This window comes from Aspergillus terreus, genomic scaffold (assembly GCF_000149615.1).
Source record: "Aspergillus terreus NIH2624 scaffold_13 genomic scaffold, whole genome shotgun sequence".
Lineage (NCBI taxonomy): Eukaryota > Fungi > Ascomycota > Eurotiomycetes > Eurotiales > Aspergillaceae > Aspergillus > Aspergillus terreus.
In genome coordinates, this window is record NT_165936.1 from 273,785 (window position 1) to 292,759 (window position 18,975).

At 49.7% G+C, this 18,975-nt stretch overlaps 7 protein-coding genes across 7 annotated transcripts; 3 read left to right on the forward strand and 4 right to left on the reverse strand.

Annotated features, from left to right (window-relative positions):
• Nucleotides 1-3,309: 3,309 nt before the first annotated feature.
• On the reverse strand, nucleotides 3,310-5,249 carry ATEG_08592 (uncharacterized protein; the record flags this gene model as incomplete). Its single annotated transcript, XM_001217177.1, has 6 exons — nucleotides 3,310-3,326; nucleotides 3,388-3,397; nucleotides 3,557-3,589; nucleotides 3,953-3,990; nucleotides 4,211-4,738; nucleotides 5,033-5,249. 6 exons carry the CDS (start codon nucleotides 5,247-5,249, stop codon nucleotides 3,310-3,312), a joined length of 843 nt encoding a protein of 280 aa, XP_001217178.1.
• Nucleotides 5,250-6,229: 980 nt separating this feature from the next.
• On the reverse strand, nucleotides 6,230-7,248 carry ATEG_08593 (SDR family oxidoreductase; the record flags this gene model as incomplete). The annotated part of the gene is made up of 3 exons (XM_001217178.1): nucleotides 6,230-6,662; nucleotides 6,727-7,165; nucleotides 7,218-7,248. The coding sequence occupies 3 exons, from the start codon at nucleotides 7,246-7,248 to the stop codon at nucleotides 6,230-6,232; spliced, it is 903 nt and encodes a 300-aa protein (XP_001217179.1).
• A 1,609-nt stretch (nucleotides 7,249-8,857) lies between these two features.
• On the forward strand, nucleotides 8,858-10,343 carry ATEG_08594 (alpha/beta fold hydrolase; the record flags this gene model as incomplete). Its single annotated transcript, XM_001217179.1, has 2 exons — nucleotides 8,858-9,869; nucleotides 10,315-10,343. The coding sequence occupies 2 exons, from the start codon at nucleotides 8,858-8,860 to the stop codon at nucleotides 10,341-10,343; spliced, it is 1,041 nt and encodes a 346-aa protein (XP_001217180.1).
• Nucleotides 10,344-11,184: 841 nt separating this feature from the next.
• ATEG_08595 (uncharacterized protein) lies at nucleotides 11,185-12,747 on the reverse strand (the record flags this gene model as incomplete). Its single annotated transcript, XM_001217180.1, has 4 exons — nucleotides 11,185-11,614; nucleotides 11,708-12,153; nucleotides 12,194-12,435; nucleotides 12,531-12,747. 4 exons carry the CDS (start codon nucleotides 12,745-12,747, stop codon nucleotides 11,185-11,187), a joined length of 1,335 nt encoding a protein of 444 aa, XP_001217181.1.
• A 631-nt stretch (nucleotides 12,748-13,378) lies between these two features.
• On the forward strand, nucleotides 13,379-15,397 carry ATEG_08596 (fungal specific transcription factor domain-containing protein; the record flags this gene model as incomplete). The annotated part of the gene is made up of 5 exons (XM_001217181.1): nucleotides 13,379-13,847; nucleotides 13,914-13,945; nucleotides 14,001-14,331; nucleotides 14,389-14,843; nucleotides 14,909-15,397. 5 exons carry the CDS (start codon nucleotides 13,379-13,381, stop codon nucleotides 15,395-15,397), a joined length of 1,776 nt encoding a protein of 591 aa, XP_001217182.1.
• Nucleotides 15,398-17,348: 1,951 nt separating this feature from the next.
• On the reverse strand, nucleotides 17,349-17,764 carry ATEG_08597 (uncharacterized protein; the record flags this gene model as incomplete). The annotated part of the gene is made up of 2 exons (XM_001217182.1): nucleotides 17,349-17,421; nucleotides 17,469-17,764. 2 exons carry the CDS (start codon nucleotides 17,762-17,764, stop codon nucleotides 17,349-17,351), a joined length of 369 nt encoding a protein of 122 aa, XP_001217183.1.
• A 528-nt stretch (nucleotides 17,765-18,292) lies between these two features.
• On the forward strand, nucleotides 18,293-18,747 carry ATEG_08598 (putative MBL2-like secreted peptide; the record flags this gene model as incomplete). The annotated part of the gene is made up of 3 exons (XM_001217183.1): nucleotides 18,293-18,555; nucleotides 18,603-18,679; nucleotides 18,725-18,747. The coding sequence occupies 3 exons, from the start codon at nucleotides 18,293-18,295 to the stop codon at nucleotides 18,745-18,747; spliced, it is 363 nt and encodes a 120-aa protein (XP_001217184.1).
• Between the last annotated feature and the right edge of the window lie 228 nt (nucleotides 18,748-18,975).

Sequence of the window (18,975 nt, forward strand, 5' to 3'; positions counted from 1 at the left end):
ACGGGAAGACAGGGAGCGTCCATAAAAATGAGCCGACCCCGGGAATAGGCAACGCAAATAAACCGTTCCTGTATGTCGTCCCTCTCCGTTAGCTACCGACAATCCACACATCTCACCGCCGCGCCGGCAGTCATTGCACTCACCACGTTTCTACCGTCCCTCGATTCGTTCGTGGCTGCACAAAAATGTCGATCAAGATTCCTGCCATCCGCCCAAAAAAAAAAAAAAAAAAAAAAAAGAGTGCTGCGGTAGATCGATAGCGAATTGGTAGTTCCGGAGGCCCAACATAGACAGACACTGGGCGGACGCCCTGTATTTCAGGTCTTCCGTCTTATTCCCCATATGCCCCAATCAGGAGTCCTCCAAGATGGTCCGATTCAAGCACGTCCTGCAATACTGCATCCAGTCGGGCATGACCGGAAAAGCGGATGGCCGTAGAAAACACCCTGCCCTAGAGCTCCGGACCGTTGTAGAACTTAAAGACTCTGTTTAGCGCCTAACCGAGACGCAGCGGGAGACCTATATAACTATACCCCGGGCAGCAAGTATGGCAGCTTAGTTGGGATTGGAATATGGCCCCGGCGGCTGGACCGTCGTAAAGAGCGATCGTATGCAGTATATCCTGGCCCTTGTAGACCGCCCTAACACTTATTATCTATTGGTCTAGTTGTTTATCGGCCGGCAGACTAAGATGTAGGCGTTCCGATTACTGTATCCGTATAATAACTAGGGTCGCTATTGGCGGCAGAGATTTGCCCAGCTTTATCTAACGTCTATCTTGCTGCTGAAGCTAGTATAGATTATTGACGCGGGCTACTCGGAAGACCGCAGTAATAGATGCGGGCTATCTGAGCCGGTTCGCGAGCCGGCACGCCGGTACTATCTTTTAGATATCTATAAGTAGTGCCCGTAGGAGATCTACAATCTGCTTTTTTAGTATTTACTTTTTTTAGTAGTAGATATAGTATGCGTATTTCCTGTTAATTTAGAAAATATTGCCCGTATCTAGGAATATCTAAAAGTCTAGAGCGCTGTACTGTTAGTTAATATCGACAGATTATAGTCGGTCTAGCCCTAATTAGTTATTATTTTTATCAACCCAGACGAGCTCGCGTGTAGTAAAACTATAGGGAATATACTTGCGGCTGTCGCTATTTCTTATATAGCTATTTTAGTAGCAGTCGTCGATCTGCGCGGCTGTAGTTAGTTATCGCCAGTTAGCTGTTTTATATTACTACAACAGTATCTGCTATAGGAGTTTAACGCTATATAGACCGCGTAATCTAACGTATATTTCTCGTTCTCTACGGTCTACTTAGACTAGATATTCTGTAAGACTCTAATATATCTAGCGCAGCGACCCTAGGATTTCTTTAACAGCTTTTATACTAGTTAGCCGCGTGGTATTACCAACGCTAGTTAGACCTAGGCTTTACAGGAGGTTTTCTGCGTTGTTACTAGAGCCAGCCTTCTTTCTATTATTTTAGCCGGCTTTATTGCGTCCGCCTTTCTTATAGATATATATCTACCGGGAATACACAGTAGGTCTTAAGCCGCTAATAGAGCTGTATTCTTTCTTCGCTCGCGAGAACTAGCAGATAACAGACTAACACAGGCAGGGTTTCACTCTATTTAGATATTTCGGAGTGTCTACACCGCGCTATATCAAGCTATATTATCTAAGCTTTAGCCTGTATAGGCGGACGCCTAGTGCCAACAGCTCGAGAGTATATTTAAATCTTTCTTCGCTATCTTCTCCGTAATATAGATATCCGCGTAGATCCAGCGCGTGTTTATATAGAAGAAAAAGAACATCTAGGGGGCCCTCTAATTATCCTATATCTGTCTCTTCTGTCTGTAACATCCGCCCGAGTATATTTTATTCTATAGCTATACGCTCTACGATATCTACGTCGCTATTATTAGGAGCCGCGGTTCTCTTGCCGAGTATTATTTTAAGCTAGTTAAGTACCTGTTATGCTTCCGGCCGAGCTTGGTTGTGATCTGCTTGCTACCGCCAATAAGGCGGCTGATTATTCTAATCCTTAACGGCGGCGGAGTGCATGAGATTATGATGCTTAGGTTTCTAGCGGCGTTTAAGGCTTAGGTAGAAGGCTGCGGCGGTCTTTAGAAGGCTGTAGATCTTATAGTAAGCACTAGTGCTGGTAAGTAGCCGTACTCCGCCCTACGTATTCGATAGGGCTGTCAGGAAGTCAGAGCGGTTGCAGTCACGCAGAGATATAGGCTAACCCGGCCGCGGTCCGTAGGTACGGTAATTACGTCCGAAGTAATAGTCTGTAGGACACCCGTCCGCGACGCGGATATAAAATTCTAAACTCTTATACGCGATATCTTCCCTCTGTAACCCTACTTCTAGATTCTTTAGAGGTGTTTCTAGGAGTGGCTTACAATCTAAATAGCAGACAGCCGCTATAACTTAATAGTACTAGATAAGGCCTTGTAGAGCGTCTTTAATTTAGTGCGCTGGTTTTTTAATTCCGCCGCGCTGCTAGTGTCTGGTAGCTAGATCGCGTTCACGGCTAGCCGCGTGGAAGACAGCGTCTTAGGTTTTTTAACTAACTATCGCGGGATAGGACGGCCGGCTATATAGTCCGCCTACTAGACTTTAGTGCCGGAGGGCGACAAGCCGCTACTCTAGGAAATATAAATAGCTGCTCTAAGGATCGGGCTCTTACCTGCCGGACGGGGGAGTATACACACAATTATACCGGCAGACATCTATTAAGCTGGCCGGGGTCTTCTACCCCAACCCGTGCCTTCCCCCTACTAATCTCCCTCTTTAAATCTCTTTTCTAGCTCTTTGCTGTTTATGATTTATCTGGAGACTCTGCCTGGACAAGGCCTAACAAGATTCGCTAACATCCTTATCTGTAGCGCGTAGTGCAGTGTTACGACGCTCGGGTCCGTGTCTCCTTCGGTCTAACACTGCTAAGCTGACGCAGACAGATATTTCACGCCTAAAACGCTTGCTAGGATTAGGATACTGTAGAATAGTAGTATCCGCGCTAACTGTCCGCTCCGAGCCGCCCTTTAAGAGAGCTAGATTATCTAGCTATCTGCTAGGAGACTAGATCTTATAGTTAGCATCGGGACGGGATATGTCTTAGATAACTCGGCCATTCTAGTAGAGACGGCCGACTGTTAGCCCTACAAAGAGTTTATTAGATGAGACCTCTATATATTCCTGTCGTTGCCTGCTGTAGACAGGTGCCGCAGCTAGAAAGATACGTAAAATAGTATCCTAGGCAATATAGCGCCTGGACGTCTTCCGCCTAGACTGCCCTATTACTAGACCGTTACTAGAGCTAGATAATATTTAGGCGCTAGATACCTTAGGTAAGTTTAACTATCGGATTCCTGACGCACTAATTAAAGTCTAGCTAGTAAGATTATTCTTTTTTAAGCTAGATAACGAGTCTATCGCGGCTGGGGGAAGGTACAAGTACTATAGATTTGTTCTATATAATCGCCCTAACGCAGTCGGGATTCTCTATAAAGTCGGGTATAGATTCTAGAAGCCCCGCGTTACGCTTACTTTAGGTATTAATCTCAGGGCGGTCGGCAATAACTACGGATATAGAGTTTACAGCTACTACTGCCGCCGCGTCTTGTTCACCGTATCCAGTCTGCAAAAGACGGTCTATATAGGGATTAGTAACCGCGTGGGATTCAGCGCTATTAGAGGCTTTTCTATATCCGTGCAAGGTCTTCTAGACGACCAGCAGGCCGACTGCCTGTTCGGTCGAGCCGCGCAATTAGCGCGACTAGTACTGTAACTAGGGTCTGGACACCACCCAGCGCACCCAAACCTGGCCAATCGCTCGTTGTCGGCTATGTTGACAGACTTCTGAGACTCGCATGACCCTCGGCACGAGGCTCACGTTGCAAATGACGCTAGAGCGCAATGGAATACGCCGGAGGATCCACCTACGACTGGACCATCTGCAGCAGATTTGGTGAAAAGTTGTTCTGTTCTAAAGTATAAATTGCATAGGAGGACAGGTCTTTTGAGCTCCATAGTCTTTGCTGGCACGGCCAACATCAGGAGTTTAACACTTGAGCCTCAATTTCCGCCTCCGGTTCAGCCAGTCATACGTTTTCCAGGACTCCAGATAGAGAGACGGGCCTTCGCTGCGAAGACACGAAACCGGCTGCCCATGTCGCAGGCTAAACCACACTCGACCATCACTATACGGCGTAGTGGCCACCGCTCCAACCAGGCAGATCCATGTGTGTGCTTCGGGGGAGCACCTGATCCAGGTGTCCATCGACGCTTTGACCAAGGCACTTTTCAGAGTTTGGACGAGGGCCTCTAACGTGGTTGCGTCGACGGAGAAGTAGATATCGAAAAGATACCAGAATAACAAAGCCGCGGCGTGGCAGGATTGAAAGACTCCGTTGGGGGTGGATGGATGCGTCTTGTCCGGTACATCGAGACCTTGCTTGATCTTTCGTTGTAGCTGATCACGCCACTTGGCCTTGGTCGAGTCATACAAGCGTCCCTCGTCTGTAGCACCCACGTATCGTGCATCCGAATATTTGCAGACGAGGCTGATGTCCTGTAAGATCGTGATCGCTCTGCGGGGGAGGTTATAGTATCCAGTCTGACGCGTAGCCCTTTTCAAAGCGGCCGTGAGCAGGCCTGCCGGCGGTGTTAATGGTGTTGCTGGAACTTCCACGCCCGGAATGGCAAGATCTAGATCGAATACGATCGCCTCTGTCATGACACATCTGCTAGGTTCAGAGACTCTGCACAGTTGGGTGAATGGTCGAAAGCAGCACTCACACGGCTACCAGAGCGGAAAAAAAGCCATCAAGGCCCATGTTTTGCAGCCCCCCTTTGGCTCTCAGTAACTGCATGAGGCCTTCCCTGTGGATTCGGGATGATTGCTCATCACTCCTCACCGACTACCTTTGTTAAAGCCTGGATCCTGAGAGACAGAACGGGCATATCTCACCGAGAAGAAGACCAAGGGAGGAATGCACGCGAGCGTTCCCACGTCAAACATACCACTAGGAGAATCAAGCTTCTCACGAAGAAGCCGCAGGGCCATCGTATAGTGATATGTTGTTACATGATTATTGCTTCTGCGCTGAAAAGCATCCAGGTGAGCTGATGCGGAGAACAGCGTAGCATGCAAGAAGCATGGGTCCGCCAGGGCTTTGGAAACCCAATCTGTGCGTAGCAGACTGGCTAGACTACCATCCTCGACAGGGAGCGGCGCCATTCCGAACGTCTCAAGGACTATTTCCGGATATCGTTTCGGACCTATGGTTAGGACGTGTACTTTTCAAAACAGATCGTAAGTATGTATGGGAATCTTTCACCTACAAGAATGCAGCAGCATAGGCGTGTGCTTCTGTTTAGGTATGGGGAGCGACACCTCAGCATCAACGCGTGGTTGAGACAGCGATCCAGCAAAGTAGGACACAGCAGCTTCGTGATCGAATATAGCGACCATACCACTTGAATAGACGCAGCGAATCTGAAGTCTACCACGGTCAGCGGCATTTAAACAGGCAGGCAGGCCATTAAGGATAGCTGTACTTGGTGCATCGTGTGCAGCTGGGTAACTGTTTATCGCATCGTCTCTTCCCCACCCTGCACGACAAGCAAGCTCGGTTGGCTTGTTGTGTACCTGCTACCTGCGCCAATGTACCTTGGATGGCATCTATCAGCCTGGCCCGCTGGACAGAGTGATAGAACATCCCATCCTGACCCACACTGTAAGATTCCAAAGGCGTGAACGCAGCGGCACTTCCTGTCAGGGCCAACTTGCTCCTGCTGTAGAAACAATATCGCCGAAGTCTATCTGCTTAGAAACAAAGAAACTTCCGTCCCATGGGTGGTATACCCTTACCGCTGGCACGTGGAGCATGTAGGAACAGCTCGATCGCATTTGCGTTTCTTCTGGGCGCATGCTAAGCACGCATTATCCGTGGTAGGTGCCATGACACGCACAACGGCACTGCGTTCGATCTCTTCTTGCTCAACTACAAGAGATCAAAGGGCTTAGAAGTCGGCTATGTGATGCATAGGCAAATAATAGAAGTAGAGTTGGCGACGGATTCTTCGACCAATTTCCCTTTAAAGCCGCTAGTGCTGACGTGGGATAAGATTGAATTCACTGGCCCACGACTGGAACATGTGGCTTAGACGCTAACATACACGGAGTACGCCGGTATCAACTTGCACGCGAAGTTTAATCTAATTCAGCCGGGAAATGTTCACGCGAGCGCCACCCTTTGGCGAGCAGCTCTCGGTCTCCGCTTTCCACTCATATATCTCTTTAAGCGTCCTCTCAATATCACCGCGAATCAGGGGAATAGTCTCTGCGCCCATCAGCAGACGCGCCGGTAGCGGTCGTTCTCGCTGGGCGATCACTGTGTTGACGAGGAGCCGAGCGCAGATATCGGGATCGCTCCAGGTCTCCTGAGACGCGGGATTAGCCACGTATTCCAGCAGCTGGGTGAGGGGGCTGCTGTGGTGGTCATAGGCCGGATGCCGGGGGGTCGCCTTGGCACTAGTCGAAGCGAAGTTTGTGCGCACGCCTCCCGGCAGCACGAGGAGAAACTTGATGTTCCACGATGGATCCATCTCCTTGGCCACGGATTCAGTGAATCCCTCGAGTGCGAATTTGCTGCGCTCAGTGGTTAGTCAAGTCCCATGGGCAGTGAGAGTGAGAAGCCCGAGGGGTTTTATACCTGGCATGGTAGAACGCATTCCCCGGAAACCCAATCCATCCCCCAAGGGAAGAAACCTGCACAACTGTGCCCCCTTGGCCCTGGGGATTGACCTCACGGAAGATCCGCAGGGCTCCGCGAGTGATCCGGACCGGTCCCCAGAAATTGGTTTCCATCTGGTTGCGGGCCTCCTCTTCCGGGACGGCCTCGGTGTCCCCTCTCAGCCCGTATCCTGCGTTGTTGATCACTACGTTGATCTGTCCGAAGTGGGTTACTGCAGCAGACAGGGCTGACTCGATCGATGTGGCAGAGGTCACGTCCAGACTGAGCTTGAGCACTCTTGGACCGTCGGGCAAGTACGTGAGGGAGGTAGTCGAGCGGGCCGTTGCCACAATGCGGAAGCCGGCATCGTACACAGCCTTGGATATGGATTTTCCAAGACCAGAAGAACAGCCGGTGACTGAATGGTCAGATTGAGTTTCCAGTCTTCGGTAGACAACAGTCAGACATACCAAACCAGACGGCATCGGAGTCAAAGCCCATGTTTTCGGGGCCTGGGTAACTAGATTATTTCTCAAGGAGGGCAAAGGGCATGAACATTCTACAGATATATAAGGAGTAAAACACCTGTTATTATTTAGTGCCACCAACGGAGCATATCTGTTTTGTTTGTGCTGAGTGGTTTAGATATCTGACTGGGCTAAGCGGGCGCTAGTCCGCAGTCAATCTTACTGGAATGACGGCAGGAGGCTGAATCCACGCTCAATTCGCCACCTGTTGAACTCAATGCGTCAGTAGCTCGTTTCTCATGGTTGCATGCTCTGTTGGCATGCAACTGCGCCTTGGTCGGCTATACGCAGCGCAGTTTGTTGATACAGGCATCCCGGCGTTTTCCTTACCGGGATTCTTTCGACTATTGGCGGGCCTAAAACTTTAGGAGACAAGGAGCATCGCCATCGCTTCTAGTAGGGAAATTCATGCTACAGGCCGACCGTTAATATAAGGTTGGTCTGCTTCACCTCAACGATAAATCTGAAGACTTTTTTTGACTTACTATCTACAACTTGCATCCGTATTCCTTGCTTTTTCAAACAATGAATAGTAATTTGGATTCTCGTCTCCTATTCTGCTAATTTTTTCGAATCTTTACACGCTTTTAGAGGCATGGTAGGTGGTTGAATTGGATAAGGTTCCTCGACGCGTCCAAAACGCGTTGGCTGACTCGCTCAAGGGTGTTGACTCACTCATATGTGAAATACGTCACTATGAGTGACTACTCGGCGTAATATCACTAATCCGCTAGTCTCCGCCTGCACATTAATGGAAAGTAATTAAGTACAGGACCGACGCAAGAGTAATAACTCGCTCTCGCTCCATAATGTTGCCGGCTGATAGTAATCGGACCTGGAGCTCGTGCCTCAAATGCCTGTCCTACCCATTGAGCGGACTAGCGGGAACTAGCGTCCGCCCATGAACTTAAAAGGACGAAAAAAATTAGTCCATACAGGATTACCCGGCATCGGCACCACCTAGCATTTTCTTTTTGTAAGAACCAAAGAGCATAGTATCTACTCAGCCTCAGCGTATGGAAGTCTGTTATTGGACAAATGTGGGTCTTTGCAGGGAACCATCTTGCTGACTACAGTACGACTCTTAAGTCTGGCCCATAATACGCAGCCAGAAAAATTCTCGCCACTCAAGCATCTTGCAACTATACAGACACAGATTAGATGTTAAATGTTACCGGAGCCTCGTGCAGAGATGTATATATAGGTGTCGACCTCGATCTCAAATTTTCGGAAATGTATGTAAAGCAGAGAGGGGAACAACGAGTTGTGGGCAGGCTGCAATGATCTCAACTCCTCCGTCAACATGAATATAGGCTTTGCGTTGCTCATGCTTGTATAAGACATACAATAACTAGATTGGCCATGCGGCGCACAGCCCCCTAAATTCCCTACCTAGTGCTTATCCCACAATATTACCTGAGGGTCATTCTTCAAGAAGCTGGAGCCATGCATCAGTAGCCGTCTCTCCCCCGAATTTTCTAGTCCGATATAAATGGCTACATGTCACCCCGAAATCGAATAGTTCCTAAAAGCCCTAAGTCCGCCTTCGACATTAACAAAACGACTTTCAGTTCTTATCTGTCATGCTGCTTCTCAGTGTCCTCTTATTGCTCGCTTTAGCCACCCGTTCCTCAAAAGCAACGGGAGCAAATTCAACTTTGTCTGATAATGGAAGACTCGCACCTCTGAAAAGAGCAATAACTGCTCACCCTAGCTCACTCGTCGTGGAGTATTACGAAGCCGGGCCCTCTAGCGGCGAGACTGTGCTTTTAGTTCACGGATTTCCCTATTCAATTGATGCTTTCGTTTCAGTCGTACCACTACTTGTCAACCAAGGCTATCGAGTCATTGTGCCTTACCTTCGCGGCTTTGGTGGAACCAGATTCCTCTATCCACACACTCCACGCAGTGCCGAACAGGCTGCTTTGGGGTACGATATTATTGCATTGATGGATGCCATTCATCTCGACACCGCAATATGCGCTGGGTATGACTGGGGCTCTGTTGCTGTGAACGTCGCAACAGCATTATGGCCCGAAAGATGCACTCGCATGGTGGCGGCCAACAGCTATCTTATCCAGAACCGTTCCACAGCCTGGCAGCCCAGTGATCCCAACTCGGAGGCTACAAAATGGTATTACTACCTTTTTCTCACTCCGCGAGGGGCGGCAGGTCTTGCAGAAACACCCAAAAGATGGATAGAGACGCTATGGAAGAAGAATTCTATTGGATGGAATTTTACCGAAGAATATCTAGACCTAACGGTCACTTCCTTGTTCAATCCAGATTTTGTTGACATTGCGGTCAATTTCTACCGGAACAGACTTTTATATGCGCCTGGTGATCCAGCATTCGCTGATTTGGCAAATAAGCTAGACGATCAGCCTCTCATCGCTGTTCCGTCTGTGACCCTGGATCCCGAGAATAGTGTCGCCTTAACGCCAAGTAACGAATCAGCAACGGCAAAACATTTTACAGGGCCACGCTGTCATTATCTGATCCCTGGTGTCGGGGAAAATATACCATACCAGGCACCCAACGCGTTTGCCCGTGCGATTATGGAAGTCTCGCGTCTGAGTGCTTCAAATACCAACTGTGAAGCTATCTTTTAGTCCTATGTTTTTTCTATGTCATCGCAGTGTCTGTTGTCACATCATGGGTCTCGCAATAGTCGTGCGAACACGCCTAGGATGATACAATTGCTGCCCTTTGAAAAAGGATTACAAGGTGGACAATTGCGATGCTGATAGGTCATGGTGAAATGGCAGAGCAGTTGACTCCTCGCTCTTATTATCCCGATACAATTCATGTAACTGGCTAGTGCTGCTCATTGGGGTCTGTCTTGTTGCTTGATATAGAAATTCAAGTTAGTTATTACGAGATATATAAGCCTCTTACCCACACCAAGCGTTTTTGAACCAACACCCCATCCCCCAAGACTTCAACCCCGCAATTTGCAGCAAAGGACATCTTTTTCTTGGCTTTCCTTTTTTTTGTTAGTATCCAAAATGAGTAATGCAGAAACTACTTCTTGTAACAGGGACGACGACAATAGGCACAAGTCACTGAACATCACGTGCTTTCAGAATGAACTACCTGCCGGTTGCTATACTCTGACCGGCCTTCATTCCTCATTCGATTGATACAATAAACAAGTATTCATCTAATCGCTGTCTCATCCACCACAAGATCCGTAGTGCTCTATACCCTTTCCGTCCGCTTTGCCCCATCCTCCGTCTGCGGCTTCTTCCTTATATCTACCCAACCCATGAACCACGAGAAGACAAAGGAAATCCCACAAATCCCCGTGGCGAAGTAGAAAATCCGATCGATACTCTTTGAATACGTCAGTAGGACTCCCCCCAGCAGATCGGCCGGAATCACAAATATATTAAATGCGTGCTGTCCGAGGTGTGTTTTGCATGATAAGAGCATGTTCCAGATATTTACCTGATTTCGCACTGCGTAAAGACAGCGGAGACGCTTTTGCTTAATATGTTTCCTAAAGTATCCATAGCTATCCCCACTAAGAGTTATTCCCTGGTTCTACCTGCCCTATTATCCGGACTCCTGAATCTACCCTCATTCACTAGATAGATAGAGGAGGGAATAGTGCTGACCTTGAACAGTGGGAATCAACCAGCACCTCCCCTGGAGCTTAACCACTCCCTGGAGCGTGGCTACCTTGTGAGCGATTACCCGGTTCATAGGAACTCAAGATTAAATTATGTTCTTTGCACTAAGTGCTTGAACTAATCCGCTGATTCCATGTCATAGTAATGGTAGAACCCCAGTGACATGTCGTTACAAGAACGAAAGTAACTCTGGCTCTGAGCTCAACCATATCACGCTGTAGCAGCCAGTATTTCCTGTATATTCCATCATGTCAACTAAAATGCTCCCTCCGCATTCAAAACACCTTGAAAAGCTTTTTGTCGGTGTAGAGCCACCTGGATAGCAGGACAATCGCCGACCCTGCAACGCACATAACACCCCCAAAGATCTCCACGTCCAGCCAGCCGTTGGACGCATTTTGCAGGATGGCCCCACCGATGGGCGCCATAGTGAGGGCGGGTATCGAAATGGCGAAGAAGACGATACCAAGCCGGTAGCCCATCTCGGGCGGAGGGGACACTGAGATAGGAAGGGCGCCGGATAGACCAATAAAGGCTCCGGAGGCAAAGCCAAACATGATGGCGAAGCCGATGGCGATGGACGAGCGCTTGGCTGGGATCCAGACTGCGAACTCGGAAATGCCAGACAGAGTACAGGCGATGATGAACATATTCCATCTTCCGATTTTATCAGCACCATAGCCAGCCGCCAGACGACCGAAAAGACTATGCAAAACCCGTCAGCATTGCGTGACATTTTGGGTAGTGACAGTGGGGATATCGGTCTACCTTGCAGCATTGAAGATGGCGACCAAGTACTGAGACATCTCCTCTGACATGTGCGCCTCCTGAAAGCCCTGTACAGCGAGATAGTCGATGGGAATGAAGATACCGTAGGTCAGGACGAAGATGCCCAGCAGCAACATCACAAACGGGAACTCTATAAAGGGTGCAGCAAAGCGACCGGTAGGCATTTTCTTCGGCACTGGCTTGGTTCTTGGGCGAACCGTGACAATTGCAATGACCTGCAGGGCAAGGATAAGGAAGGCGGCTGTCCTCATGGCCCAGGGGTACCCGGTACTCCGGATCATGCGACTGATCATGATGGGGAAGATGACTCCGCCGACTGACGACCCTGTCACCATGATGCCCATGGCGGCTCCACGCTTCTTAGAAAACCAGGTCGAAACACAGGCGAGTGCTTCATCGCGCAGGACATCTGTCAGCATGAGCCACTTAAGGGACAAAGAATAGGTTGAGCCTGCCTGGAGAATATAAACATGCGACACCGACGGCGCTGCATACTCCTTGGGACAAGATGAACTGGTAGTATGTCTTCGCCAATGAGGCCATCATCAGCCCGAAGACGTGGAAAAGCGTGCCGCCAATGATGAGCGGCCTCGGTCCATAGTTGTCAAATATGATGCCCACAATAGGCCCTAAGGCGAACAGGAAGAACAACTGGAGTGACGGAATCCAAGCAATGGTGCTGCTGGAGTAGTCTTTTAGAGGGCCTGTCTCGTAGTACTGTTGGAAGCTGCCCACACCTGAAGGAAGACGGGTACTATTAGCCCATCACGTCGCTGCTTGATATTCCATCACAAGAGGCTACAATGACACTGGGAAGAGGCCGAATACATACTATTGGTCCAACCCGGGCTGGAAAAAGAGCAACACCACGCGCCTAAAACGACCAACCATCCAGTGAGACCGCCATCGGGGGAGCTGGTGTCGTCCAATTTGGTTGCGTCACCTGGCTTGTCACTGGGAATTGACACCCCAGCCTTTTCAGGGTCGGCCTTCAGGTCTTGCTGCTCATGCATGGGACTGGTGTTGTCAGTGCTGGCTGTGCTGGCCATGGCTGGACGCAATTTGAAAGAATGCACGCGACTAGTCAAGTCCGAGAGCTACAGCCTTCAGAGCGGATGATTGTGTACAGAGTGCTATATACCTACGGAGTACCTTACAAGTAGATGTTGTCAGCGGCGGAGACTGATTGCCTAAACGGGTAATCCGATCACCGTGAGGGCGGATGATGAGTGGAGATAAGCGGAGGGTCATGCAACCTGTGGTTGGCCATGATCAATAATCCTCCGCCTCCGCGTTCATCCTCCGCCGGGAGTATTGAATAAGCCGCTCACCCTCTCTTTGTATCATCTCATCTCGTCTTCTACCTCTAGCCTTTTCATCGTCCGCATAATGGCCCCTCCTGATGGATATGCGGTCTTCCTCCGCCCCCATCCTGGCCGCCGTCGTGACAAGCGGCAGCTTTCTTGCAGTTCTTGCCGCCAGCGAAAGTGCGTTTCGTCCGCCTTGCTCCGCAGATATTCCCGCCCCGCAACCGATAGAGCTAATGCAGTGACTAGACGAAAATGTGACCGGCAAAAGCCTTGCTCCTATTGCGTTGTAGGTTATGCGGTTTTGTATTATCATTATCATTATCATTATTTTCTAGAAAAAAAAATCCGAGTTTTTGAGATTGTTGGAAGGATGGTAGTGAAGCTAACCACATCATACGATGCCCAGCAACACCACCTCGAACAGATGTGTACTTACGCTGACTTGCCATCGCTGTCCCCTTCGTGCAGAACACTGCACGAAGACTCCACCACTACTGAACGCTTTGGCGAGTATAGCAGCCCATCTCTCAACGGGGTAGGCGGGCTCGCAACGCCGAGCATTTCCGCTTCCGCTCCGTCGCTAGACTCTACGGATTTGCATTTATCCAGGACCGGGACTGGCTTTAAAGAACCCACCCACTGGACCTCTGTATTAAGCGGAGTGACAGAGACGAAAGATCAATCTGCATCCGATGAAGGATCGTCACCCCTCGAGCAGAATGTCCTCCTCTTTGCGGGTTGCCAGCACGCCGCTGACCAAGAGCTCCTCAATTCAATGCCGCCACGGAGAGAGTGCGACAGCTTAGTCGCATTTTACTTTCGAGCTCAGGAGTATCGATGTAAGTCTGCAGCTGACGGGAGAGAGAGCGCACTCAAGCATCCCTGCTGACACTGGATCTCAACAGCTGTCATACATCCGACTGAGTTTTTGAAGAGGGTAAGTGCTCACACATACAAGTAAGACAGGAGCGACCGCTAACCTCTCAAATCAGTATAACGCATTTTGGGAGAATCCTAGTGTTGCGTCTGTCTCCTGGATCGGCCTGCTCTATAGCATCTTCTGCCTCACAAGTCAAGTCCAGAGCCAGGAGCCCGGCTTATGGAGACCCCAGAACAGCGGATCGTTGGTCTGGTCACCCACAACCTTGCATAAGATACTGGTCTATCGAGAAAGGGTTGTCCAGTGCCTTGTTCGATCCCAGTTCGCCAAAGGAGGTCCTGATATCATAGAAACCCTTGTTCACTACCTTTTGATCGAGAGCTACTTGAACAGTGACTCCAACACTGGGGTCTGGCTCCTGATGGGCAACATTGTCCAAATTGGTACGTCCATTCTTCTCCGTCATGTCTAAGGAAGGCGGCTCATGGGCACTGAAACAGCCGTCCGTATGGGCTACCATCGAGACCCACAGCACTTCAAGTCCCTATCCCCTTATCAGGGCGAGATGAGGCGCCGGATGTGGGCTATGATATACTCACTCGACATCGGGTTCTCAACGCGGTTGGGCCTTCCGAGTAGCATCAAGCACTCCCTCAGCGACACCCGACCGCCACGGAACCTTCAGGATCGCGACTTTGATGCAAGGTCGACAGAATTGCCGGCAGACAGACCCATCGAGGAACTTACCTCAAGCACCGTGCTCATCGCCAAGCTTCATGTCGCCACCAGTATCGGCGCCATAACAGACTTGGTCTGCAATCCTCTGCCTTTATCCTATGAGGACCTCATCACGGTGAACTCCGAACTAGACTCGACATATGCGACCATTCCCGATCCTTGCAAATTTCGGCCCATGGCCGAATCTCTCTTGGACTCTCCAAGTGTGGTATTTCAGGTGAGTGCCACAGCTTACCGATAAAGGGTATCCGGGAATGCTGACGAGCTCTTTGTCCACAACAGCGGATCAACTTCTACATGCATTACCAAAGAGCCAAAATTCTCATCAACTGGAAGTTCCTCGGGACCTCAAAGGATAACAATGGCAGCAGTCAATGTCGGCATATCGTGATTGAGGCAGCCTCGGAGATCATGCGCCTGCAGCACCGCATGGCGGAAGATTTTGACGTCTTGGATGCATCCCGCCCTACTGGTCTGGTCGATTCGTGCTTCATCAACAACGGGTACTTTTTAGCCTCCAGTATCGCGTGTTTCGTCGTACAGCACCGCAAGGACTGGCTGTCGGCCCCGGCCCTGTCGGAAGTGCGAAGTCTGCTGGAAAAGAGTCTAGCCATTTGGAGTCGCACAAACGAGTTGTCGAATGAAGCGAACAAAGTACTGGCGGCTCTGCGGATCGTTCTCGGAAAAGCGAAGGAGCCCACCACACACTCCACAATGGACGTAGACGGAGGTAAAGATCCAAAAATCACCGCAGGAGTCGAAAGGGTCTGAATCTAAGTAAGCTTGTTGACGCTGTCCCAGACATTACCTCGTTTTTCGACGAGCTGCCTTTGATAATGACAGACCTCGATCCCGCGGCGTTTCCATCATTGCCCTCGATTCCCATGATCGACTACTGGCCGCCTGTTGATAGAAGCATTTAGGTCTTTAGCTGTCGGAATGGGTGACAGCCCACGCGCGTGTCCAGTGGACTGCCACTTTACGCTTCAACTCATCATCACTTTCTGCGCTGTTCGATCCCACCGTCCACTACCATCGGCTGCTGCGTCTCTGCCATCATATGCGCGAGGGCACCGAGATGACCATAACTCTCGCGCCTATGGCTTTCAGCTGTGTTCTGCCCATGCGAGCCAGCGGACAAGCATTCCAGTCTCCGCACTCATCTCCAGGGCCAACTTGGGTGCTGGGGCCAACAGGTGCTAGGGCCGCAGCACGTGGTGCTCTTTCTATCAGTTCGCCAAGAACATCTCCAGGATGCATAATCGTGTTGGCTCTGGTCTAAATACACAGCTGACCATCTCTAAAGTGTCACGTCGACGTATATGTCCCCTTTGGTCAAGATCTGTGCCGCTTTGATTTCGAGGTCGATCTTGAGGACGAATATATGTGTGCCTTTGGGTCTTTGCCATTTTTGACCGGGAAGACTCCAGGCAAAAAAACGTCCATCGTAGGATAGACCCTGTGATATTCGATTGATCAGGGCTAGACAGTTCACGTCGAAGCTTCCCCTCCAGAATGATGAGGAACGTTGAGCTCATCTGAGCCGTTTCAAATCTACGGTGCCATCATTTACCTAGCCAAGCAGTGCTTCTCTGTGAGGGTCTCACGTATACGTAGAGTTGGATAGTGTCTCGAAATGAACTACAGTATTAAGAACAGCTACAGTTGACTCTAGATACAAGACGTACTGCGAGGAAGCAAGACAAAGGAGAGCTTGCTCGCGTTCAGGGGAACCCAGATAAGCTACATGTGTCCGTCACTCCGTATATCCTCCGCCTTCTTGGCAAATCCTGGGATAAATCGTCGGCAGAAGTTCGCGAATCCGAGAAAACCCTGGACATGCTTGACGTTCCGAGGGGTCGGCCACTCCGCCATGGCACTGACCTTCCTACGGTCCATCCGAATTCTGTCAGTGGTCACAATGAGGCAGTGCAAAAGATGTCAAGATACTCACTCGCCTAGAACATCGTTGACGTAGTGTTGGAAAGAAGCAGGGCCATTGGGCAGCCCGAAAGGCATCACTAAGTACTCGAACAATTCGTATCTCGTCCGGAAAGGAGTCTTCCATTCGTCTCCGTTGGCGATGCGGAGACGATGAAAGCCGCAATAATATCCAGCTTGGTATAGTACTGAGCTCCGCAGAGCTGATCCAGTGTCTCCCGAGTCAGTAGAATCGGGTGCCGATTTTTTACCATCAGGGCATTGAGGGCTGGGTAGTCGACGCAGAATTGTAGCCCGCTTCCCGGCTTGCGAACGAACAACACCGGGGACGCGGCTGGTGACCGCGAGGCTCGAATGAATTCTTTTCCTAAATTTTCTTCCAAGTATTCCCGTAGGACGAGCTTTCTCCCTCGGTTCAATCGTCTCTTTCGGAGCCAGCTCCTTCTCAATATCCTTTAGGGCACGCAGCAAATATAGTGAACTTTTGGGGGGCCTTCCTTGCGTTGCTAGTCATGTAAAGGAGCGGCGAGTCCCTGATTGTGCAACCGTCAAGCGTGGATGTCGTTTCCATCGTTTTCGTGGGATCTTTTGTTCGGTCCGCCCTGGCGACTCCAGGTATATATCTCGACTCATTGTTGATAGATGTGACAGCTGCGAAAGAAGACATCCCATCCGTCGACCGACATTAGAAGCTGAGCAGAGGGTGCTTCTTGGGAAGGTAGGTCACCGATAGGATTGTTATTTACGGTTGACTGTGAGCTTTACTGCATGATGAAAAATATTACGTAGAACCGGGTTCAGAAAAGCATGCGATGGTGACAGCAGATAGCAGAGTCTCTCTGTCTACTCTCTCCCTTCCCCGGTATCAGTCCTGGGCAGTCCCTCACACACAGCCACCTACTCTTGATAACTGTAGCAAGCGCCCTTCCCAGCCGCATGACAGCAGTCTTTAAACCCGCCCTTCTTTTCCCAGTCGTCCCACTCATCCGTACTTTGATACCACTTTCCATAAGCTTGCCGATAGTTGTCCCATTTTAATTTATGTCCGCAGTCGTAGGTCGGATAAACTCCATTCCACGGCTTTCCCTCATTCTCACACGTAGTAGTAGACTTGCCACACCAATACCACACATGATTGAAGGCGTGGGCCTGAGATGCCAAAATTGCAATAATGGCAGCGGTAGTTATCGGCTTCATTGTATTGACTTTCAGAAGGACTTGCCAAAGAAAACGGCTTCAGAGACTGACCTACTTCGTTAGCTGAGAGTAGATAAGTATATAATAGTTGATTAAGAGACTCACACTTATGTCGTGCCACACAATCGCAGGTGATGTATAGGAATGGATGCAGACTCAATGCTCAAAGAGACTCGACAATGAGGAAGCGAGAATATCGCAACAGCGCTGGTGTTTAATACAAAACACCACCCCTTTTATGGGCCTGCTTACACACGCGGTTACAAGCAGACAAGTGTTCCGCAGCTGCCATTGGGCAATTCCCAGTCCTTGATGTTAAACTTCGGATGTTATACTAAAAATGGCGGGATACGAGAATGCAACCTCGGATAAATCCCGCTATTTGCCTATGAATAGCAGCATTCGGCGAGGGAACACGACGAAGTGGGCTGCGCAATACGAGGATATGAAAATGTCAATGTATAAGTACACCGCTTTTCCACGAGGGTCTCTGATGGTAGAGACACCGTTAGCTAACAAGAATACAAGATGAAGTTCCTCGGTTTCGCAGTTGCCTTCCTCCCCCTCCTGGCCACCGCTGCCCCTGTCGCGGACGCTGAAGCCGAAGCACATGGGGAGCTGGACCTTGAAAAGCGCGCATCAGCACAGACTTGCAAAATTGTCAATGTCGACCATACTGTCAACTGCCGGTACGATGCGAAGTTAGACGCAGGCGCAATCTTTGGGTTTCCCAAAGGAGATAGACTCACCTTTGCGTGCTGGAAGCATGGCGATTGCTTCAATGGGGTTTGGTAGGTTTGATACTGAATCATGACGAGCTGCATACTAATGGGAGTAGCTCCTGGGATCAAGTTACATATCTGGGAACGACGTGCTACGTCAACGGGTACTTTACAGATAGTAATTGCTCGAGCAGTACGTCACTTCTTGCTGGCTTCTGGACATGACTAATTATGCTAGAAAAACTCCCCAAATGCAAGTAGACTGTGGCAGTCCTCGATGTCGGTGTGATATGCTTAGGGTGTTCTTGGAGGTTCTCAGGTTATGAACTTTGGAACTGGGTCGAGTCGCGGTTCTATCAGGTTCAACTCGGGTCCGAACCTGATGGACCCTGAATTGCATAATCTTGGAAGCATTTTCACGCTTTAGCTGCATAAGAATCCGAATCGCCATGCGTAATATACACCGTGTCGTGCGTTTTATCTTCATAC